The sequence below is a fragment of the Leucopleurus acutus genome, assembly GCF_964270905.1.
Source record: "Leucopleurus acutus genome assembly, chromosome: 6".
NCBI lineage: Eukaryota > Metazoa > Chordata > Mammalia > Artiodactyla > Delphinidae > Leucopleurus > Leucopleurus acutus.
Genome location: NC_139149.1, coordinates 25,451,970 through 25,475,082, shown reverse-complemented (window position 1 = coordinate 25,475,082; position 23,113 = coordinate 25,451,970). Strand labels below are relative to the sequence as shown.

At 42.3% G+C, this 23,113-nt stretch overlaps 1 protein-coding gene across 2 annotated transcripts in view; it reads right to left on the bottom strand.

Annotated features, from left to right (window-relative positions):
- The window catches only part of UBXN4 (UBX domain protein 4), a 34,114-nt gene extending 17,946 nt beyond the window's left edge, over positions 1-16,168 (bottom strand). For both annotated transcript variants that reach the window (XM_082841712.1, XM_082841711.1), the window contains exons 1-5: positions 15,821-16,168; positions 8,116-8,218; positions 5,558-5,586; positions 4,768-4,886; positions 3,948-4,122 (exon numbers count right to left, since the gene is read on the bottom strand). In XM_082841712.1, coding sequence (XP_082697838.1) covers positions 3,948-4,122; positions 4,768-4,886; positions 5,558-5,586; positions 8,116-8,218; positions 15,821-15,902 — 508 coding nt within the window. In that variant the 5' untranslated portion in view covers positions 15,903-16,168. The remainder of the gene's footprint in view (positions 1-3,947; positions 4,123-4,767; positions 4,887-5,557; positions 5,587-8,115; positions 8,219-15,820) is intronic.
- Positions 16,169-23,113: the final 6,945 nt, after the last annotated feature.

The window sequence follows — 23,113 nt, the reverse complement described above, 5'->3', positions numbered from 1 at the left end:
AGCTACCCAGCTGAAAGCCACTGAGCTAAAACATGAAATATTAATCTGGCAGTGACAGATATAACAAAAGTAGACTAAGCATGCCTGGCCAGGGGTAGGCTCTACTCTAAAGAAGCATGGTGCAATATCTTTGGTATCCCATAGGGTAGCCACTAGTCAGGGACAAGTGGCTACTCAGCACTAGTAATAAGGCCAGTGCAGGTGAGAGACTAAATTTTTAATTGTATTTAATTTTAATTTAATTTAATTTAATTTAATTTAATTTAATTTGTGGCTGCGGTTATGGTATCCAATAGTGAAGCTCTAGGGACTTCCCCGGCTGTCCAGTGGTTAGGACCCTGCACTTCCACTGCAGGTGGCATGGGTTTGATACCTGGTTGGCGAACTAAGATCCGGCATGCTGTGCATCACAGTCAAAAAAAAAAAAAAAAAAAGGTGGAGGGGGGAATTCTAGAGGCCAAGTTTGATACTAAGTATCACTCTAGACTTATGATGACCCAAGGGATCTGCTTCTGCACACCACAATGACTCCTTAGAAAAGCTTTTTACATCTACACTAGTATTCTTTTAAGGATCTCCTGAAGGACAGAATTTTGTCCTGGCCTGCTGTAGAGGATAGCTATGGTCTGGTACTCCCTTTCAGAACCTCTGCTATTTCCTTCCTTACCACTCACCATCAACTTAATTCTTCTTTACCTTTTTGATCCCTGGAAGAGCATGGACTGCGGAGCAACAGAGTCTGGGCTGAATCCTGTTCTGTCACTTTAGTAAGTTACTTACTCTCACTGTACCTCTTCCGTAAAATGGGGATAGTAACCTCATAGAAATGTCATGAGAAGTATGTGTTAATAGAAGTAAAACGCTGAGACTTCTACTAGGACTAGCACATAGTAAGTGCTTCAGTTATTACAGCAGTAGTAGAAATATTAGAATTATTAAGCAGAACCAAAGGTACACATCTCTTCTTACCTCTGCATTCAGTGCATCACCTATGTAACTTGAAATCAGCCACAGTAGGAATATTTACACTTTGGAAATTAGCAAACACTACAAATAAGGGCATTTTATCTCCCCCCAAAAAATAACGTTTTGTTAAATATTTACCAGCATACCACTGAATGAAACCCTTGGATAAGAAGTGGTAACCTCTGGCAGCCAGTGTGTGTTCAGTAGGAAATTAATCACTTTTCTTTAGTAAATAAAATGAATGCCAAGGACATTTGTATCTTTTTTATTTTTTATTTTTTTGCGGTACGCGGGCCTCTCACTGCTGTGGCCTCTCCCGTTGCAGAGCACAGGCTCCGGACGCGCAGGCTCAGCGGCCATGGCTCACGGGCCCAGCCGCTCCGCGGCATGTGGGATCCTCCCGGACCGGGGCACGAACCCGTGTCCCCTGCATCGGCAGGCGGACTCTCAACCACTGCGCCACCAGGGAAGCCCGACATTTATATCTTGATATCAGAAAAAAAATTTAAGAAAATTTCTGAAGATAATTTGTGGACAAGCTGAAAAGAAAAGTGCTGTGTGTAACTTAGGTGGATCTATGACTCATAAATAAAGAAAAATGGATGGCAATAAGCTAAAACAACTGATAAAAATCCAGGGACGTCCCTGGTGGCACAATAGTTAGGAATCTGCCTGCCAATGCAGGGGACACAGGTTCAATACCTGGTCCAAGAAGATCCCACATGCCACAGAGCAACTAAGCCCGTGCACCACAACTACTGAACCTGTGCTCTAGCGCCCGCGAGCCACAACTACTGAAAGCCCGCGTGCCTAGAGCCTGTGCTCTGCAACAAGAGGCGCCACCGAAATGCAATGAGAAGCCCGCACACCACAACGAAGAGTAGCGCCCGCTCACCACAGCTAGAGAAAAGCCCGCGCGCAGCAACAAAGACCCAATGCAGCCAAAAATAAATAAATGTATTTTTTTTTTAAAAAATCCAAAAACAATAAAAATTTACTAGAGGAGGTTCTGTCTTTAGGTTTAAGAAGACAACTGGAGGGCTTTCCTGGTGGTGCAGTGGTTAAGAATCTGCCTGCCAATGCAGGGGATGGGGCTTCAAGCCCTGATCCAGAAGATCCCACATGCCGTGGAACAACTAAGTCCGTGCGACACAACTACTGAGCCTGTGCTCTAGACCCTGGGAGCCACACCTACTGAGCCTGCACGCCACAACTACTGAAGCCCACGTGCCTAGAGCACGTGCTCTAAAACAAGAGAAGCCACCGCAATGAGAAGCCCGCGCACCGCAACAAAGAGTAGCCCCCGCTCACTGCAACTAGAGAAAGCCCACGCGCAGCAACGAAGATCCAACACAGCCAAAATTAAAAAGATAAATTAATTTTAAAAAAATGATATATTGGACTCCAACTCAAACAAACTGAAAAACTTAGTGTAATGTAAATATTGCCTAGATAATTAATGATAAAAAGGAATTACTGTTAAACTTTCTAGGTTTCATAAGGGATAATGGTATTGTGGTTATTTTTTTAAAGTGCTTATCTTTTAGATACCAACATTTTTTGTTTTGTTTTGTTTTTGCTGTGCCATGTGGCTTATGGGATTTTTAGTTCCCTGACCAGGGATTGAACTCGGGCCCTAGGCAGTGACAGTGCGGACTCCTAACCACTGGACCACCAGGAAATTCCCAGTACCAACATTTTTAAAGATGAAATGATATAATGCCTAAGTGTGTTCTAAATAATAAATGGCAAGGAGACGAGGAAAGGGGGCATAGATGAAACAATATGGGCCATGAATCAAAAATAGTTGGGGGACTTGTCTGGCGGTCCAGTGGTTAAGACTCCGCACTTCCACTGTAGTGGGCGCAGTTTGATCCCTGGTCAGGGAACTAAGATCCTACAAGGCACGAGGTGCAGCCAAAAAAAAAAAAAAAAAAAGTTGGAAGATAGGCAATGGGTTCATGGGATGGGATTTCTTATACTATTTTCTCTACTTCTGTATATGTTTGAAATTTTCCATAATGAAGCTAAAAAAAAAAAAAGCTACAAAGAACTAAGATTAGAGTTGCTACTCACCTCGGATAAGACAGAGTCTAACAGTTTGAGTCTAACCAAATTAACTGCCTACTAAAACAAAAACATCAACACTCTTTGTGGGAATATAACAGAATCCAGAGTGTTATGTGTACCTCTTTAAGTAGCACTAAAGCACTCAAGTTAATGGGAAATTACAGAGCATCAAATTTCAGTTCAATAAAGGAAGAACTTTTCTAAAAACTAGGGCTTTGACAATAGAATAGGCTTCCTAGCAAGGTACTGAGCTTCCTGTCATTAAATGTATTCAAATAGAGGCTTGATGATTATCTATCCAGGATGCTGGAGCACGATCACCTTTTAGGATACTAATATTCTAACTTCTTAACTTATCTAACCCTACATTGCCTAATACAAAGCTATATTACACAGAACAACTCTGACTGTGCATGATCCCTAATATACAGTATAAAATTTCTCCTCTGCCTTTTCTATCAACCCCTCTGCAGTCACACCTCCTACTGCTACAAGCTCTATTTTACAATTAACTTTTAATTCTAATTTTAAAAGTGCAAATACTATTCTCTTAAAAGTAAATAGTATTTTATGTTATAAAAACAATTTCAAACACATCAGTTCACTTGGTCCTTTCAATATCCTCTGGCTGAGAAGAGATTTACAAAACTCATGAGTATCATAATGACAGTCCCTGAACCATAGCACAGTGGCAGAAATTACTACTATCAGCTGTTCTGGACTGTTGCCTATTTGGGTTTGAAGGACAGAGTCACTGACTTGATCCCCTCTGCCACTAAATGACAAACATTAAATTTAAAGTTAAATGAACGTGCAGAGGGAAAATACAGTATTCTTATTTTTAAGGATATTAATCCACGGCCTTTATAGTGGAGTGTTTAGTGTACCCAAAAGGGTACATTAAAAATTACCTGTTGCAGAATCTGACTTTGTATCAGAAGTGGGTGGTGTCTCACAGAGCTCTACATTTCTGGACTGACAGTTTTCAGAAGTGTTGTTATGTTCAAATGAGGTGGATGGAGTAGAGACTGAACTTTCTGACTGGCCTCTATCTGCCACTGATATTTCACCTTTTAACGAGTGCATCTAGGAAGAAAAAACGTTGGAATTTAATTACAGATAAGAATCTAAGTTTACCACGGTATATGAGACCAAAACATGAGCAAGTCAATTTGTACTCCACAGAAGGGAGAAGTATTAAACTTTCCAAGTAAATCAATCTAAAATGTATAATCCTAAATATGACATAATCACATTATAGAATTCAATTGCAAGGTGACAAGAGCACAAAAAGATATTTAAAGCACACTGTTGACTTTTCTTACAATTAGAATTCAAGGAAAAAAGTTACAAGCTATATTAGCCATCTGCCCAAAGTGGATGCAAGTGAGAAATTGAGTAAGGTCCTTAAAACAAGTCAAGCAATATACTGTTAGGGACTTTAATGTGACAGCAACTCCCTTTTGCAACAAAATAATAGTGACTGCATTATGTGGCTGGCTGAGGGAGAAAAAGGGAAAGGAGAATAAGAAGTCACTCGTGTATTAGGTATAGGCACCTCGAACTGCATAATGTTATTTTCAAAACCAGTCCAGAAAGACAGTATTTACTACCTTTTAATAGCATGGTTAGTTCCTGAATATTCAGAGTGGCTCCAAAAATATTCCAATGTCAAGTTCCTGACAAACCATTTACCCATGTTTATACAAAGAACATTCTGTTTCTTCTCACCTGCCGGACTTTGTGGATTCTGGTAACAAGTTCATCTGCAGGAACACTTCCTGCTATTACTTCCAAGGGAATTCCACTGTCTCCAATAAAGAAACTGGATGGAACACACACTACAGGATCTGTACAGTTTAATTAAGTCTAACAATTCATGGGAAACAAGAGAATAATTTTATGAAACACTATTGGTAACAAAGCAAAAGAAATCATCTTTGTGAATTTCACAATATAATCAGCTAACACGTTCACAAAATAATTTCAACTACTCTGTCACTATGCCTGTAGTGCATGTGATATGTGAATTATGATTTATCTATATCACATATATAAGTGGAAAACATCCACTACATTCCCCTCTATCATAACTTTTACATCTATCTTACCTCTTGCTAGCTACTTCTAACATTCCAACCAAACTGCATCATATTGGTCTCCAGCTATTCACAATTTACAAAAACTCCCCAAGGGGACTTCCCTGGCAGTCCACTGGTTAAGACTCTGCACTCCCACTGCAGGAAGCAGGGGTTCCATCCCTGGTCATGGAACTAGGATCCTGCATGCTGCACGGTGCAGCCAAAAAAAAAAAAAAAAACCCAACAAACTCCCCATGATTCCATTTGCTACAAGGTACTTACTGTCTCAAAGGACACTTAGTAATATAAAGTTTCCATAAACAAGAATGCATGAGTTCCTAAATAAAAACGAATAATTTCTAATTGTCATGAATCAACCAAAAGAAAGGGAACTCCTCAAGCAAAATATATATAAAACCAATTCTTCATGGAAAGGATACAGATCTGTGAAAACTGTAGGCAGGCTTCACTGTAAAACAAAATCAAACAGAAAATCACTAGATGAATACAAGTATTTCCCAAATATTGAGTTGTTTTTATAAAAATTTACTGTAGCAATTACAAGTATTTTTCTTAAACTATTAGTTCCTTTCATAGCCATCAACTGAAAGGGGAAAAACGTAATCCTTATCTCACAGACCTTTTTTGGTTTGTTTTATAATTTTCAGATTAAAGAGCACTTGTTCTTGCAACCCACACACTGGTGGCCAGATCTGGCACCTAAAAATCAACTTAGTATCTGCCCCATGTGGCTTCCTCAGCAGCAAGTATTTCTGAATACAGTACCTTAACTTGTAATAAGAAGATATTAATACCTGTGACTTACTTGTGCAAGTGATAATACTTTTATAATAACAAAGGATTCAAAAAAACCTAAATATCCACCAATAAAAACTAATGAATCATGCAATTGCAAAAAGGATAAAGGTATAAAAAGGTATGTCAAACTACTACCATTTTTGTAAAAAAGGGGAGGAAAACAAATATATTTTCTTGATTTGGTTGCCTCCAGAGAAGAGAACTGGGTGGTCAGGGACAGGGATGGGAGAGAGACTTTACACTATAATACAAATAAAAGACACTGATCAATGTAGAGGAGTAATTCCAAGAATCAAATTAATGCTTCTAAGAACCAGAAATTTGCTTCATTTTCTCTGAATATAAGGCATGATTATCATAAAAACATCTAAAAATACAAAAGTATAAAGAAAAAAATTACCAAGAATCCTACCTTTTCAGAAATAACCACTGTAAACTTTTGATGCATTTCCAATCTATTTTCAATGCAGGACATAACATAAACTAACATGTTCCTAGAACATTAGGTAGCTTTGTTACTATTATATAATAAATAAAATTTACTTTTCATAATTTAAAAGACACACTAGATTCTATTAGTAGACTGTCCAAAATGAAACAACTATCAACCATCACTATACACAGGTATCCCTGCATCTGCTAATAGAAATTTGTTTTAAAACATACTGGATATATCAGTCTGTATATAAATCTCAACAATTCTGAAATTCTCATTTCTTCCACATTCCCAATAAACCTCTACATTCCTCCTGCCATTACCTACTCTAAAAGGTGCTTCTGGAAGAAAATGAACAATATCAATGACACAGTAGACTCTTTTAAAAAACGATTACAGCTCAAATATATAGTTCAGTAACTGCTGCTGTTGTGAGGCAGACTATACTATGATTTGCTTTGTGATGTTTTGTTAATAAAGAAAATTTTTAAATAAAAAGTTTACAAACTTATAGGTAAATTTCTGAATATTTTAATCTTGACAGTAATTTTCATTTTGATATTACCGATATCAAAAGGACAGAACTACCACTTTAAAACTGCTAATGAATTAATGTTTCCAGGCATTTATCACTGATGGCTGCTGCTAACATAAAGAGAAACAACAGAGCATTATGTACCCTCTAATGGGAGAATGGAAGACTTACCACCATCTATGAAGTAGTCTTAAGGGGGAAAAAAACCTGACCTGAATCCAACTGTCAATTTACAGAAAATAGAGGACAGAGTAATAAACTAAATGACACTAACAGAGCTGCAATACTGTAGTAGTACTGTAGGAAACTACATAACGAATGACCTGGTTTCCCAAGAAAATAAACTGCAAAGAAAAAGACAGAGAGACACAGAAGCGAAGCCTACAGAGTAAAAGAGACTTGAGAGAGATCAATGCATCACAATGCGTGGACGTTGATGGATCCTGAACCAAACTGTAATAAATTAAATAATAAAACCATGACTGATGAGAGAACTGAAAATTTGAACACTGAGTAGATATTTCAAGTTAAGAAATTAGATTCATTTTTGAAGTATTACAGTTATGTTAAAAAAATCAAGAATCCTTATCTTTCAGAGACATACCAAAATATTTATAGATGAAGTGATTTGATGACTGAGATTTATTTCAAAATTATACGGGATGAGTTGAAGTGGGTGAGGGAATAGATGAACAAGACTGACCATGAGTTGATAACTGTCAAAGTAGTTGACAGTACAAGGGGGTTCATTACACTACTCAAGCACTTTTGTGTGTGTCTGAAATTCTCTATCCCCCCACAAAATAAAAAATTTAACGGGCAGAAGAGGGATGTATTAATAAAATAAAATAGACTTGTGGTTATCAGGTCCTACAATGGACCTGTAAATGTCCTTATTCTTATTGAATAAAATGGTTTCATTTTCAAAAATAGGATCCAAAAGAGTGGTCAACCTTTCAGAGATATTTCAGGACCACAGTTCCTTTGCATTACTGGTGCATGTCACATAGCTACTTGGTAGACCAAGAATTCATAAGTTTTTCAGTATGATATAATGATGAACTTGAAAAATGGCAATCAGAATTTAAGTCCCTAAAATGTCTTAGACAAAAATCAACATTCTTATAGTCTAAGAGTATCACCATAAATCACAACCAAAGACAATGGTTAAAAAAATTTTTAATTACAAGATTAAAACATAAGCAAACCTTTTGGTATCGATTTTAATAGCAACAAAACTGTTTGAAGATGCTTCTGTCACTTTCTCATCTTCCCAACTTGCAGCCATCTGTGTAGACTGCTCATCATCACCTGTAAAACATTTCAAGCATTCTTAAAACATAAGGCCAGTATCTGCTGATTCTTTTCCCTGGAAATCTGGAACTTCAAATAAAATGTAATCTCACAAATAATATTTTCTACCAAATCTGAATTTTCCATAAATGAAAAGTGTGACTTATATGCATTGTTAACATTAATGAGGGCTTCCCTGGTGGTGCAGTGGTTGAGAGTCCGCCTGCTGATGCAGGGGACGCGGGTTTGTGCCCCGGTCCGGGAAGATCCCACATGCCGCGGAGCGGCTGGGCCCGTGAGCCGTGGCCGCTGAGCCTGCGCGTCCGGAGCCTGTGCTCCGTAATGGGAGAGGCCCCAACAGTGAGAGGCCCGCGTACCACCAAAAAAAAAAAAAAAGTAATGAAAAATAAAATACTGCTATTTAGATTATACAAAGTGTTTTCTAAATGAAGACATCCGAATTATGATGCAAATATTATCACAATAATTAGAAGTCATGGGCAGAAATGTGACTACTTTGGCTTTTCTACATATGATTTTAGAAAATAAATGTACAATACTTTTCCTTTATGCAGCATCTTTCTGTTGAGTTCAGTGTCCTCCACACACACCCCACTTATTTTCCAGAATTCCTCCAAGGTAGACAGAAGCAGGTGCAATCCTGTCTGCAGTTTTGGACCTGTCTTTTGTTATAGGCATACTAATTATAAAAGTTACACTGATCCAAAACTAATTATGCTGACAGAATTCAGCACGGTGGCTACTTTGGTAGAGCTACTATTGACCGGGAAGGAGGATGAAGGAGGCTCTGGGGTCTTGGAAATATTTATCTTTTTTTTTAATTTTTTATTTTATATTAGAGCATAGTTGATTAACAATGTTGTGTTAGTTTCAGGTCTACAGCAAAGTGATTCAGTTATACATATACATGGATCTATTCTTTTTCAAATTCTTTCCTCATTTAGGTTATTACAGAATATTGAGCAGAGTTCCCTGCGCTATACCATAGGTCCTTGTTGATTATCCATTTTAAATACAGTAGTGTGTACATGTCAATCCCAAACTCCCAATCTATCCCTACCCCCCAGTTCCCCCTGGTAACCATAAATTCATTCTCTGTGAATCTGTTTCTATTTTGTAAATAAGTTCATTTGCATCATTTGTTTTCAGATTCCACATATAAGTAATATCGTATGATAGGAAATGTTTATATCTTATCTGATAGTTACACAAGTGTATTCATCTATAAAAATTCATCTAGTTGTTCACTGAATATATTTCATTTAATATACTGTATGCCATACCTCAGGGACAAAATGTTTTAAAAGTTATACCTATCAAGAGATTATTTCCATTTTAGACTTGTAATATCCAGATTTTGGCATAACCACTTATTAGTGGGCAAAGGGAAACTTACCAGAGTTAAGTCACTGAAAAATATTTCTGAGGTTAGCAGAGCTAAGTGCTTTTTCAAAGGTGAGCAACCTTTGCCAATTTATGCTTAAAAAGGCTTCAGGTCACATTTTTTGCTTTACAAAAATGAGATCTTTCTATACCTACTCTTTTGTAGGCCGCTTTCTTCCCATGTGTCTTCCCGCCTTCCCCAATTTAATCCACCCTTAGCCTTCCCCATTTCAGTTATCTGTTAATGGGTAACACCATCCTTTCAGTTCCCAGGCCAAAAAGTTTAGTTATTCTTGCCTTCAACTGACGGTATCTCCAAAATATATCCAGGGACTTCCCTGGCAGTCCAGTGGTTAAGACTCTGCACTTCCAGTGCAACGAGTGTGGGTTCGATCCCTGGTAGGGGAACTAATATCCCGCATGCTGTGTGGCACGGCCAAAAAATTTAATAATAATAATAATTTTATATATATATTTAAAGCACCTTTCTTTAAAAAGTCAGATCAGGGACTTCCCTGGCGGTCCAGTGGTTAGGACTCCACACTCTCACTGCCGAGGGCCAGGGTTCAATTTCAATCCCTGGTGGGGGAGCTGAGATCCCACCACAAACTGTACGGCACAGCCAAAAATAAAATAAAATAAAAAGTCAGATTACATCAACCCTCTGATCAAAATTCTACAATAGCTCCCTATTTCCCTCAGAGTAAAAGCAAAAAGTCCTTACAAATGACCTCAGGCCTTCAGTTACCTCTCTGACCTCATTTCCTTTTATTTTTTTGCTGTCCCTTTCCTTCCTATCCCTTTCCTTTCTATTCCTCAAATATTAAAGACATTCTTTCCATAGGTCTGTGTACTAGTTGTTTCCTCAGCCTGCAATATTCTTCCCCCAGATACCTACATGGTTAACTCTCAACTCCCTTAAGTCCTTGCTCAAATATTATCTTCTCAATACAAACTTTCCCTAATCACCACTTTAAAATTAAACACTTCAGGGAGTTCCCTGGTGGTCCAGTGGTTAGGACGTGGTGCTTTCACTGAGGGGACCCAGGTTCAATCCCTGGTGGGGGAACTACGATCCCACAAGTCGCACAGCATGGCAAAAAAATAAAATAAAATAAGATTACACACTTCAGATATTCCCAAAGCTCCCTCATTTCCTGCTTTTTTTTTCTGTAATGCTTATCACCTTCTAATAAACTATGTGTTTTACTTATTATGCTTACTGTTTATTGTCTGTCTCCCTGCACTAGAATGCATGTTCCATGAGAGCATGGATTGTTTTCCTTTTTATTTACTGATATAACTCAAATGCCTACAACAGAACCTGGCCTACAGTAAAATACCTGGAATATAGCAGGCTCTCAATAAGTATTTTGTGGAATGAATAGCTAAATTTCTGGTATAGTATCTTGGCATGCCTACAAAAACTTGACTAATGCTGCACAGTTAAAAACATTTTTTGTGAAATGAGATACAGGAATATTCAGTAATAAGGGGCTTGAGAAATCTGGCCACGGAAAAGTAGACAGGGACTAGAATGCACCCACAGAGCAAGACCAAAAGAATGCCCATTAGCAGACCCCTAGATGTTGAAGCAGCAAACGGGAAAACTTTTATTTACAGTGAGATCATTCTGAGCACATCTTCAGACACTATGGGGTGAGGAGAGATGTAAAATTCCAAGTAAATGACAGGACTTTCAACCTAGAAAATAGCTATATAGGAACATTTTTACTAAACTTAGAGAAGGCTGTGAGGTGATAGGGATCTTTTTCATTCATTCTTTCTTTCATACGTTCACTATTTTATTCCACATTTACGTTGTGCTAGGCACTGAGCTACAAACTAAATATAAAACAAGTGAGATACTGTATGCCCTCAGTGGAGCTTAAAATCTAAAGATACAAAAAAAAGTACTTGTTTGGTCACCCTCTCTGAGGTGATATTTAAGGTAAGACCTAAAGGATGCAAGAGCTGAGCCATGCCACAAGCCAGAAGAGTTCACTACACAGAAGGAATTTCCGTGTAGGGAAAGGTCTGTGTAATTATGAGTCTTGTGAACAACAGGGCGCAGGAGACAAGACGAGACTGAAGAGTTAAGGGTCCAGAGATGACGCCCACACTTAGGTTTCTCCAACTGGATGTAAGGTGGTGCCATTTACTTAGAACACTGGGGGAAAACAAAACAGGTTCAAGCAGTAATACTTTTAGTCTTGAGAATCCTGTGAGGCATCCAAGTGGGGATGTCAAGTTGGTGCCTGGAAGGATGGATCTGCCACTTCTCAGGCCGATGTCCTTCACTCCCTCACCCATGCTGTACGACGTAGATAGGGTCTCAAGTGTTCCAACCCCACTAGCAATATCTGTCCATGAGTCAGGCTACTGCAGCAGCAGCTGCTTGACCAAAAGTGATGGAAGACTGAATGGAATTACATTAACTCAGCAAGAGTTATCTTAACACTGCTGGGGGATTATTAATCGCCAACTTCAGTACCTTTAGTTTCTTATTTTTAATCAAATTATGAACTATGCTGTGGAGTTAGGTGGGCCAAAGATTTTAGGAGAAAACATTACATCCTTGGTGGTATGAGCAGTATCCAAAAGAAAAGCCACTTAAAAGAATAGTACAGGGCTTCCCTGGTGGCGCAGTGGTTGAGAGTCCACCTGCCGATGCAGGGGACAAGGGTTCGTGCCCCGGTCCGGGAAGATCCCACATGCCGCGGAGCGGCTGCACCCGTGAGCCATGGCTGCTGAGCCTGCGTGTCCAGAGCCTGTGCTCTGCAACAGGAGAGGCCACAGCAGTGAGAGGCCTGCGTACCGCAAAAAAAAAAAAAAAAAAAAAAAAAAAGAATAGTACAAACTCTGAAGCAAAGAGCTGCAGACCCGACAATCAGTAACTCCAACCTAGAAAAACTCAACTGGTCAAAACCTAAAGGGTTTTTTAGTCTATTTTAACCAAAAAAAGAGGCATGAAATAGTGTCTGTCAGTCACGGAGATTTTAGCCAACTAGCAACACTAGTCAGCGAACCCACACCTCTACTTCAGAATCCTTGTCAGATTATTCTGTCTTCCCAAGAATAGAATCAAAATCTTCAGTTTGATTTCTTTCAACTTACACAGCTATAATACTTTGAAAATCCTTGTTAACTCATTGACTTAACTAGTGGTAATCTCTCTAATCTCTTAACATCAATCCTACATATTCTTTAATTCATCCATGAAAATTTCAGTAAAATATAAACAATCTACCTAAAATGCTTCCCACTTGAGTGGTTATATGAAGCAAAGATTACCCTTAAGACCACTCCTTCCAACTATAAAGACTCCTTCCAAGTATTATATCTTTTTAATTTTCAGTGAGTTGGTACATTACTATCGAGGTCTCAGACCTAAGAAAATCATGAGTTCTGGCTGTATTCTTCAAAGTCAAGAACAGAGGTCTAAGCAATCTATAAGTGTTGCAGTTTCATGACTCCACTATCTACATACTTCTGGAGGGACACTAATCCTACCTAATCTTGGAGATTAACTTCCTAAAACTCTAGAAAAACCAACAGTATTTTCAATGAGTCAAAAGACTGACTCCTTCGGCAGACTGCTAACAGTCCTCCTGCAAACACTCAACAGTCACTGATACCCTAAAAGCATACGACAGGGCTTCCCTGGTGGCGCAGTGGTTAAGAATCCGCCTGCCAATGCAGGGGACACGGGTTCAAGCCGTGGTCGGGGAAGATGCCACATGCCGCGGAGCAACTAAGCCCGTGCGCCACAACTACTCAGCCTGCACTCTAGAGCCCTCAAGCCACAACTACTGAAGCTCCTGTGCCTAGAGCCTGTGCTCCACAACAAGAGAAGCCACCACAATGAGAAGCCCGTGCACTGCAACGAAGAGTAGTCCCAGCTCACCACAACTAGAGAAGGCCTGAGCACAGCAACGAAGACCCAATGCAGCCAAAGATAAATAAAATAAATAAATGTATAAAAGAAAAAAATAAATAAAAGCATAAGATACATGCTCATCAGTAAAAAGTTAATTGAAGAATGTATGTATTATATATACACACAAAGCCCCCAAAATCTATAACTTTATTTTTCTATTGTAATAATTAGCACTACTGTTTCCAAATGGGTTTCCAAATATGTGTTAATTAAATCTAGCATTTCTTCTTTCAAATTAACTGGTTAGCCCAGGAGTGCCTTCTAGGAACCTTTGGACACCATCAAATGTGTTTTCTGTTTACAAATATGACTACCATAATCCTAGATTTCCTGATTTCTACACCAATTTCAATAACTACCTAAATTCTACAACTGTTCAGCTTTTTTCTTGAGAAATAAAGAAGACACTCTTTTTTTTGGAAGCTGCTAAAAAAAAAATCTGTCAAGACAAGATATAAATCCTTTTTGTGACACTGGTGTATGTCATTTAACCACCGTGGATGTAAGTTCCCTCGTCTATAAAATGGGCATAATAAGCCCTGTTCTACCAACTGCCAGGATCAATTGAGATTATATATGGAAAACACAACTTAAAATGTCATTAAAACTATTACTGTACTCTTAATAAGCATACTAAGTATCATTAATTTTCCTTTCCCTTTTTCTTAAAATAAATCAGGACTACTTTTTTTAAATAAATGTATTTATTTATTTTTGGCTGCGCTGCATCTTCATTGCTGCGCGCGGGCTTTCTCCAGTTACAAAGAGCGGGGACTACTCTTCTTTGCGGTGCAAGGGCTTCTCATTGCAGTGGCTTCTCGTTGCATACCATAGGCCCTAGGCGTGTGGGCTTCAGCAGTTGTGGCACATGGGCTCAGTAGTTGTGGCTTGCGGCCTCTAGAGCACAGGCTCAGTAGTTGTGGCACACGGACTTAGCTGCTCCGCAGCATGTGACATCTTCCCAGACCAGGGATGGAGCCTGTGTCCCCTGCACTGGCAGGCAGATTCCTAACGACTGTGCCACCAGGGAAGCCCTCCTTTCCCTTTTAATCCACTTATTTCCTTACAGGTTTACCGCAGTTACTTATTTATGTGAAATATAACTCTAAAAAAGCGTAAGAGAATGTAAACTACTCCAGCTCTTCTAATTAACAACACTGGGCTTACATCTTACATTTTAGCATAATTTAAAACAATTCAAAATTCCAAATTTAATGTTAAATGAAACTCATATTCCAGCAACTTGCTCTTCACTGCAATGCATAAAGTTATAGGGCTATTATTACCTAGCCTTCCAAGTCATGAGTTAATGATGAAATAAACCGTTACTAAACACAAATAGTTGAAATAATACACCTCAAATTAACGTAGTCACAAACACTGATTTGGTTCATGTAATGAGGACCAGCAAAACCTCACAGAAGCAAAGGTTTACGGTAAATCTAGAAGATTTCAGTAATAAAATACGGAGCAAAATAACCCAGAGCAACACGGCGTAAATGAGTTAGTACACCTTCTGAAACTGTAGCTATGAGACTAGGAAGACAACAAAAAGAACCAAGGCTGGTGTGTCTACTTCTTCTAAACAAATGGTTTTTTAAAAAAAATCAACTTGCAAGAAAGTAATTATTCCACATTAGATTCACCACTCCCATATCACTGTAAAAAAAAAAAATCAAACCTATATAGACCTCAAAAGTTTGCGTTTCAGGAACATACGAAAGCCAGTAACCGTGAACATCAGGTGCTTTCTCTTTGTTGATTACCGATGACACAGCTTTCTTCCTGACAGCCCACAACTAATTACAAGTAAAACTGCCTGCCTAATGGCCCGGCTCTCTTCCCACCTACACACTAACTACACGGGCGTTAAAGCCTCCCCAAGTGGATTCTCGGGGACAGAGCGCCCTACCAGGGGGGCCCGGGAGGCGGCGGTGGCGTCAGTGTACGCGCGGGGTCAGGCTCGGCGGGGCGCTGCGGGCTCAGCGGCGAGGGCCTGCTCCACCCGTCCCCTCGCCCCGCGCAGTGAGGTGACCGTGGGGCTCGGCGCGCTTTGGGAGCGAGGCCGGGGCCGTGCCTCCCGCCGGGGGCCGGGAGAAGCGGGCGGTGGGGGGCCAGGCCCGGTGCACTCCAAACGGACGAGGGAGGAGCTGAGACGCCAGGGAGACGGGTAGCCCGGGCCTCTCGGCGTCCGGAGGAAAGGCTGGGGGCCCCTGGGATTAGAAGTGGGCCGGAGGGGGTGTCCCGGCCACGTCTCGCGCCCTCGCCTCCTTCACCTGCCACGAACACCACGAAGACCGCGCCGCTCCTCTTGGCCGACGCGATGGCCGCCGGAATGGCGCCCTGGAACCACAGCATCGCTGCCCTCGGGCACAGGCGCTCGCTCGGTGTGTAGTCGCCTCGGTCCGGGAGCTGGCCCCGCCCTCTCCGTCGTTGGGCCCCGCGGCCCGCCTCCGGCTCCGCACCGGCGCGCAAGCCCGTCAGCGGCCCCCAGGACGCGCGCAAGCGCGCAGGCCGAGGCGCGCCCCGCGACACATGACGCCACGCGTCGCCGTCGGCACCGCGCCCCCGTGCCGTGTCTCGTTGGCAAGTCGGTGCGTGCGGGCGCCCGCGAGGCCGCAGGCCCTGCAGTCGCGGAAGTGGAAGGAGGCAGCGGAAAGGATGACTAATCGCTAAGTGGCGATGGCGGCGGCGCCTTCCTGAGGCATGACGGGAATTGTAGTCTTCTTAGGCTTGGCTCCTTTAATGTGGGAAATGTCACTGTGGTTTCCCGGGCACGGCTAAGGGGGCAGCAGTGAGAACCACTTCACAATCTATAAAGAGGAGAAGTGGCGCTAGTCACCGGGAGATGCCATTCTCGGCATTACTGAGACCTTAAATGTGGAGGAAATCATCCCCGCCCCGGGTGGAACCCTGCGTAGTGGGGCCATGTAATTGTGTATTATGATTAGTGGTCATTGTGCGATAGGGTGGGTGTCTCTCGGTATAGAACTAAACGGGCTTTGTAGGCATTTACTGCAAGGCTTTGATTTCTATTGGACTTAATTTATCAGCTCAACCTTGAAGAAAAGAACCACAGCAGTCACCTTCTGTAATACCGTACAGCCCGTGTACCTGAGGGGAGGTATTGGTTGAACGCAGACCTTGAGTAATTTCATTGTGGTTGGTTAGAGATCATTCCAAACCTCAAAACGCTTAGCTACGCTGTTGCCACAGCTGCTTTCAAAAGTCAAAAGCAGAGAATAGATAATGATGTATTTTCCAGCTACTTTTCAAGGTAATACAAAAGAGAAGAATAGATAATTTTGTTTACGATGACAGAGTACTGTGATCAAGATAGGGCACTTTGTGGTTGGTTGCCATTAAAATGAAAACTGTTCATACTTAATACTTTCTGGAAATTACATGGTCTCTATTAACTATTGGCTAAAGCCTTGTATGGTTTATTTAAAGTTGCATACGCTATTATATTAGACATCCTACAACATTTAAATTTCTCTTACAGCAGTACAGTCATTTAACAATCCTTGCAGGGTTAAGGAGGAGCTACATCTGAAAATATACCTTTCCTACAAATATTTAACCTAAAAATAGCTAACATTCTTTCCGATTTTTTTTTTTTTTTTTTGGCTGCATTGGGTCTTCGTTGCTCCGCACGGGCTTTCTCTAGTTGCGGTGAACGGGGGCTACTCTTCGTTGCGCTGCGCGGGCTTCTCACTGTAGTGGTTTCTCTCGTTGCGGAGCACGAGCTCTAGGCGCGCCGGGATTCAGTAGTTCAGCACACAGGTTCAGTAGTTGCAGCACTCGGGCTCTAGATGTGCAGGCTTCAGTAGTTGTGGCACGCAGGCTCAGTAGTTGTGGCGCATGGACTTAGTTGCTCCGCGGCCTGTGGGATCTTCCCGGATCAGGGATCGAACTCTTGTTCCCTGCATTGGCAGGCGGATTCTTAACCACTGTGCCACCAGGGAACTCCCTCTTTCTGCTTTTTATTTACACTTTTCCAACCAGGCCTCTCATACAGTGTTATTATAAACCGAAATATAATGCTGATTACAGACAGTTGCTGCTTACATAGGACACCATGCCTCAGGAAGAATTAGAGTTGATCTTCAACGTCAACTTTAAATGGATTCCTTGTGATTCCATCAACATACATATCCTTTTGGTAGAGCAATGTCTTTATTTCTAACGTTAGAATTAATATTAGAAGAATCATTCATAGCCTTTCACTCATTCATCAACTATTTATTGCTCATCTGCTACGAACTAGGCATTGTTCCTGGCATTGATAAGAAGGTGAGGCAGTCAGACAAAGGCCCTGCCTTTGTGACTGCACAGTCTAAAGAGGAAGACAAGTGATGATGCATGCCACAAGAGGGGAAATTCTGAGTGCTTCAGAAATGTGATGATGTGACCCGACGTGGATAGCAGGGTTAGAAAAGACGTTTCTGAGGAGATGGCATGTGAGGGGAAATCTAGCTAGGTGAAGGAGAAGACCATTCGAGATAGAGGAAACAACAGTGTGAAGGCTCCGAAGCAAATGAGAAAGTACCCTTGAAGAACTGAAAAATGTCCAGTGTGACTAGAACATACAAAGAGTTGTATGGTGTAAATGAGGCTGGAAAGATAGCAAGGTTAGCTCCTCCAGGGCCTTGGAAGTCATGTTAAGGATTGCAGACATTTTTCTAAGAATTGTAGAAAACCATTGAAGAATTTTAAACTGAGGAGTTACACATAAGATGTGTGTTTTTAATATGCAGCTATGCTGCAGTTTTAGTGGATTGTATTGGAAGTGGAAAGGGTGAAAGTGAAGAGACTGGTTAAGAACCCAGAAGTGGGTGCTTTTGAGAATTTTGGAACCAGACCCAATAGGTTCTGTTGATCAATTAGCTATGGAATTTGAGGAAGGAGGAGTCAAGAAGAGATCTTAGGTTTCTGTTTTGAGAAACTGTATAGAAGATGGTAGTGTGATAGGGACCACTGAAGGAAGAGCAGGTAGGTGGGGACGTGGGCATGAAGATGTGAGTTCAATATTATTAGCCATGTGTTTGGAGTCCTGGAGAGACAGCAGGAGGAGATGTTAAGTAGGCAGATAGATGTCAGGTTGGGAGCTCAGAAAACTGTTCTTACCTCGAGATAGGAATGTGCGATTTCTCTACATACAGGGGATAATTGAAGCTCTGGAGGATGTTCTCACTTACGGTGTGTGCAAAATGAGGTAAGACAGAGTTATGACGGAGGTCTTAAGACCTCCGACATCTATAGCGTTGTGTAGGAAAGTACAAACCAGTAACAGAGACTTAGGAAAGGTATGGGGGTATGTTGAAGGGGGAGGGGGAGAATGGGAGCTTGTGATACCAAAGAAGCCAAGGGTAGAGAGATTTTTGAGAAGGGAGTGGGAAGCCGCTGTGTTGAATGCTGCTCTCAGGTCAAGTTAAATAAGATTTTTGAATGTCCATTGTTTTTAGCAATATGAAGGTGATTATCAACTTAGCAAGAGGGGTTTTGATAGGTTCTTCTGTGTGGAAGCCAGATGGCAATGGGTTGAAGAGTAAAGGGAGATAGGGAGGGGGTGTCAGTAATTGTGAAGAGAAGGAGGAAGAAAGGACATTAGCTGGACAGGGATTTGGACTGAGAAAAACAGCTTTTTTAAAGATTGGAGAAACTTGTACCCTATCAAGTATTGATGGAAAGAAGCTACTCTTGGAGAGATTGAATACACAGGAAACAGGGAGGCCCCTAGGAAGATGAGAGGGAATATGTGATATATGGCAAATTCTGCTAATAGCCCACCCAACAATCATGCTTCTACCACGCCCCCCATTTTTCTTTGCAGGCAGAGTTTCCCCACTGAGAGGGAAACTGCTAGATACCTGTTTTTTTTTGTTTTTTTTTTTTTTGTGGTACGCAGTCCTGTCACTGTTGTGGCCTCTCCCGTTGCAGAGCACAGGCCCCGGACGCGCAGGCTCAGCGGCCATGGCTCACAGGCCCAGACACTGCGCGGCATGTGGGATCCTCCCAGACCAGGGCACGAACCCGTGTCCCCTGCATCAGCAGGCGGACTCTCAACCACTGCGCCACCAGGGAAGCCCCTAGAAACCTGTTTTTTTCAACCTCCTCTTAGAGCCAGTAGGACTTCGTGGGAAGTGGGGATTGGGGTGGGGGCAGTTCTAGGAGAAGTTTTCCTTAAAAAAGAGACACATGGAAGAAAGCACAACTCTTCTCCGTGTGCCTATGCTGCCTGGTACTGCTATGGCTAGAGGAATGACATTGCCAACTCTCTGAGAATGGTAGAATGGAATATGGAAAGCACCCGTGTCTGTGATGACTCAAGTCCTGTCTTGTGGGAGAACAACTGTCCTCATAAGTTAGGCTATTCTGTAAGTTGGATATCACTTCTTGTAATCACCACCATTCTAAACAAACTGGGATGGGATCCAGAACACAGGCAGACAGAAGAGATACCCTTTCCATATTAACAGGAAGAAGAGTGGAAAAATAACTTTGGACATAAAGAAGCTTACAAGTTTCAGGACAGTAAGTTGAGGAAGTTTTCATCCGAATGCTGGACCCTATGAAGGAGAGGTCATTTGCTGAGAGTGATGGGGAAGGTAAGGAAATTGGCGCCTTGAAGTTCGGAGCAACGTCTGAAATGATATTGAGGAGTGTTGAAAGGCAAGGGCCGAGGGAAACAGTGTGCCAGGCAGTGCTGAGGGCCCAGTGAGATTGGTGGCCCCGACTTTTCCCAGTTGTGTGATTTTCTTCAGTGATCACTCAGTTCCTGGGGTACAAGTGCTGAGGATGTGGAGACTTGCATTTACATAGGGCCTAGACAGCACGAGAAAGGACAAAGGAACAAGGGAATTGATGAGAGTAGCAAGAGTGAGTGATGTGATGGACCAGGGAATCTAAGCTGAGTGGGAAGGCAAGTGAGTGCAGAAAGGAGACCATGGATACCAAAAATAAGTCAGGTTGGGGGCAGGCAATGGCCTGGAGGGCAAGGAGTAGGCAAGAGACTCGTCAGCAATATGGGATTTTATTTTAATTCTATTCATTTATTTTTTGGCCACGCCGCGCGGCTTGCGGGATCTTAGATCCCTGACCAGTGCTCCCAGCAGTGGAAGCGCGGAGTCCTAACCACTGGACCGCCAGGGAAGTCCCCAGCAATATGGGATTTTAAAATGGTCAATCTTCTGGGTGCGGGGGAAAAACAAACCTAGTCAGGAATTATAGAAATTCCTGATTTCTTTGCAATTCTTGAGCTTAGAAGCCCAATATTGTCGAATTCAATGAGAAGTATCCCTTACTGAATCAACATGCCCTTCTTTCTTCCGTCACAGAGAGTGAAACTAGAGTCTCCTCCCTTTACTCTGTGTGCAACCAGCCACAGCCATCTGTCAGTTCCTTTATGTTATCTGAAATCCTTTCCATTTCAATGTAGTGAAAAAACAAAACAAAACAAAACCAAACAAAACCAAAAAAAAAAAAAAAAAAAGGGCTTCCCTGGTGGCTGAGAGTCTGCCTGCCTATGCAGGGGACACAGGTTCGTGCCCCTGTCCGGGAGGATCCCACATGCCGCGGAGCGGCTGGGCCCGTGAGCCATGGCCGCTGGGCCTGCGCGTCCGGAGCCTGGGCTCCGCAACGGGACAGGCCACAACAGTGAGAGGCCCGCGTACCGCAGAAAACAAACAAACAAACAAATCAATGTAGTGGATGCTATGCTGCCCCGCCCAAAGCCCCACTTCACAGCCATGGTGCTCGCTCCGCCAGCTGCTGGGACGTCGGCTGCTGAAGGCTCTAAACCGCGTCCTTCTCTGAGAGTTGCGCTCAGCTGAGGGCACAAAGGCCTGGGACGCTTGCCTCATTAGGCTTCTGGAGAGTCTCCAGTCTCCAGCCGTCCCCCTGGGATTACCCTAAGCCTCTGTTACCTCTGCATTTTACCAGGGTTGTTACGGATGTAATTTACTCACTGACAAACTCCCCGCAAGCAGATCTTCTCTCAGTCACGGAACCCAAATGAGGCAGAACCCCAGTCGCCTGAAAGACTCATTCAGCTTTCCTCACTGCTCTTTCTGCTTTCTTTCCAGGGCATCCCACAAAATGATGTCACAGCCAACTTCCCTGCCCTCCCCGCCCCCATATTATTTTCAGCATTTTTGTTCAGCTTAAAAATCCTTACTAGCTCTGTAGTACCTCTAAAAATAAAGTACAAATTCTGTAGCTCAACGTTCAAAATCCTCTACAACTTGGCTCCAACACTGCTTTTCCAACATTTGTTCTTCTACTTCCCCACCTGACCTCTCTGGGCCAACCAGACTATTCTATCCGCTGTCTATCCAGGCCATGTTCCTTGCCATCTCTGCTTTTGTTCATTGGTTCCTCTTGCATGGAACTCTCTCCTTTCTCTCAGTCAACACATATTTGAGTGCCCACAGGGGACAGGCTGTAGGCCAGGAGCTTGGAAGAGAAATATTGGTTGACTGAAAGATATTATCTTTGCCCTCAAAAAGCTTACAGTCTAGCCACTGGGAGAAACCGATCCGTAAATAGGTGACCATAATACGTCGGTTTGGGTAAAATGAAAGAACCATGTATAGGGTATTAGAGAGAGGAAGGGAGGGACAGGGATGGCCTTTTGGAGGAAGTGGCATCAGCCCTGTTTTTCAAATGGACCTGAATCACTGATGGAAATTATAGCTCAATTTTACAGACAGACCCGCTGAGCAGAAGCTTGTTTATTGGTGTGCAGCTGGCAACCTATGAAATGAGTTATGTCCCGTTCTTTTCTGTTCTTTTCCAAGCCCACCACTCCACCTCGTTCTAGAGATAAAAGGCTTCCCATGAGCTGGGTTCCAAGGATTTATGGGCTTCTTTGGTGCAGAAAGATGGGCCTCACTGCCATGAGCTCTTCTCTGAGGGACGGTAGACACCGGGCCTGTTCCCAGGTCCGGAGGCAGTGAAGATGAAGACCAGGTTTCGGTTGGTGTATCTCTGACCATTGGGAGAACCCCAGCCCAACAGCCTGACCCACCTGCTTGGCTCCAGTGTGAGTTCTCAAAGTCCAGCTTCTTGTCACCACAGACAGACAGGTGGTTCACAGTCGTTCTGGGCTGAGATGGGGAACCCTCCCAGTTGGCTGACCATGAATTCTCGGGCTTTCTACCTCTCCAATCTGTCAGTTCTCCTCTGTGACCCATTCCTATGTGCTGCTTCAGGTTTGCCGACGGAGTTCCTGTGGCCCTTTACCCAGCACGGGGGCAAACCACGGTGGTTGCTGTGTCACCAAGCTGCTCAGTGCCAGCTTCCGTCTAAGAGACTGGAAGACAGCTGGTCAGGGGAAGTGGCACATCTGGAGTACAGTTTCTCATGGCCATTCTATCCTGTGAATATTTTATTTTATATATATATTTAAATTCCTGGGTTTATGCTTTCTTTCCTCCAAAAGATGAAAAGCAGCAGCTCTACTTAGTTTTCTTTTCCCCACAATGCCTTGTGTCCTTTGCAGACTGAATGAGTTTTTAGGGTCATGAGGTTAAAGGTTCCCCACTACAAAGGTTTTATTTCAATTT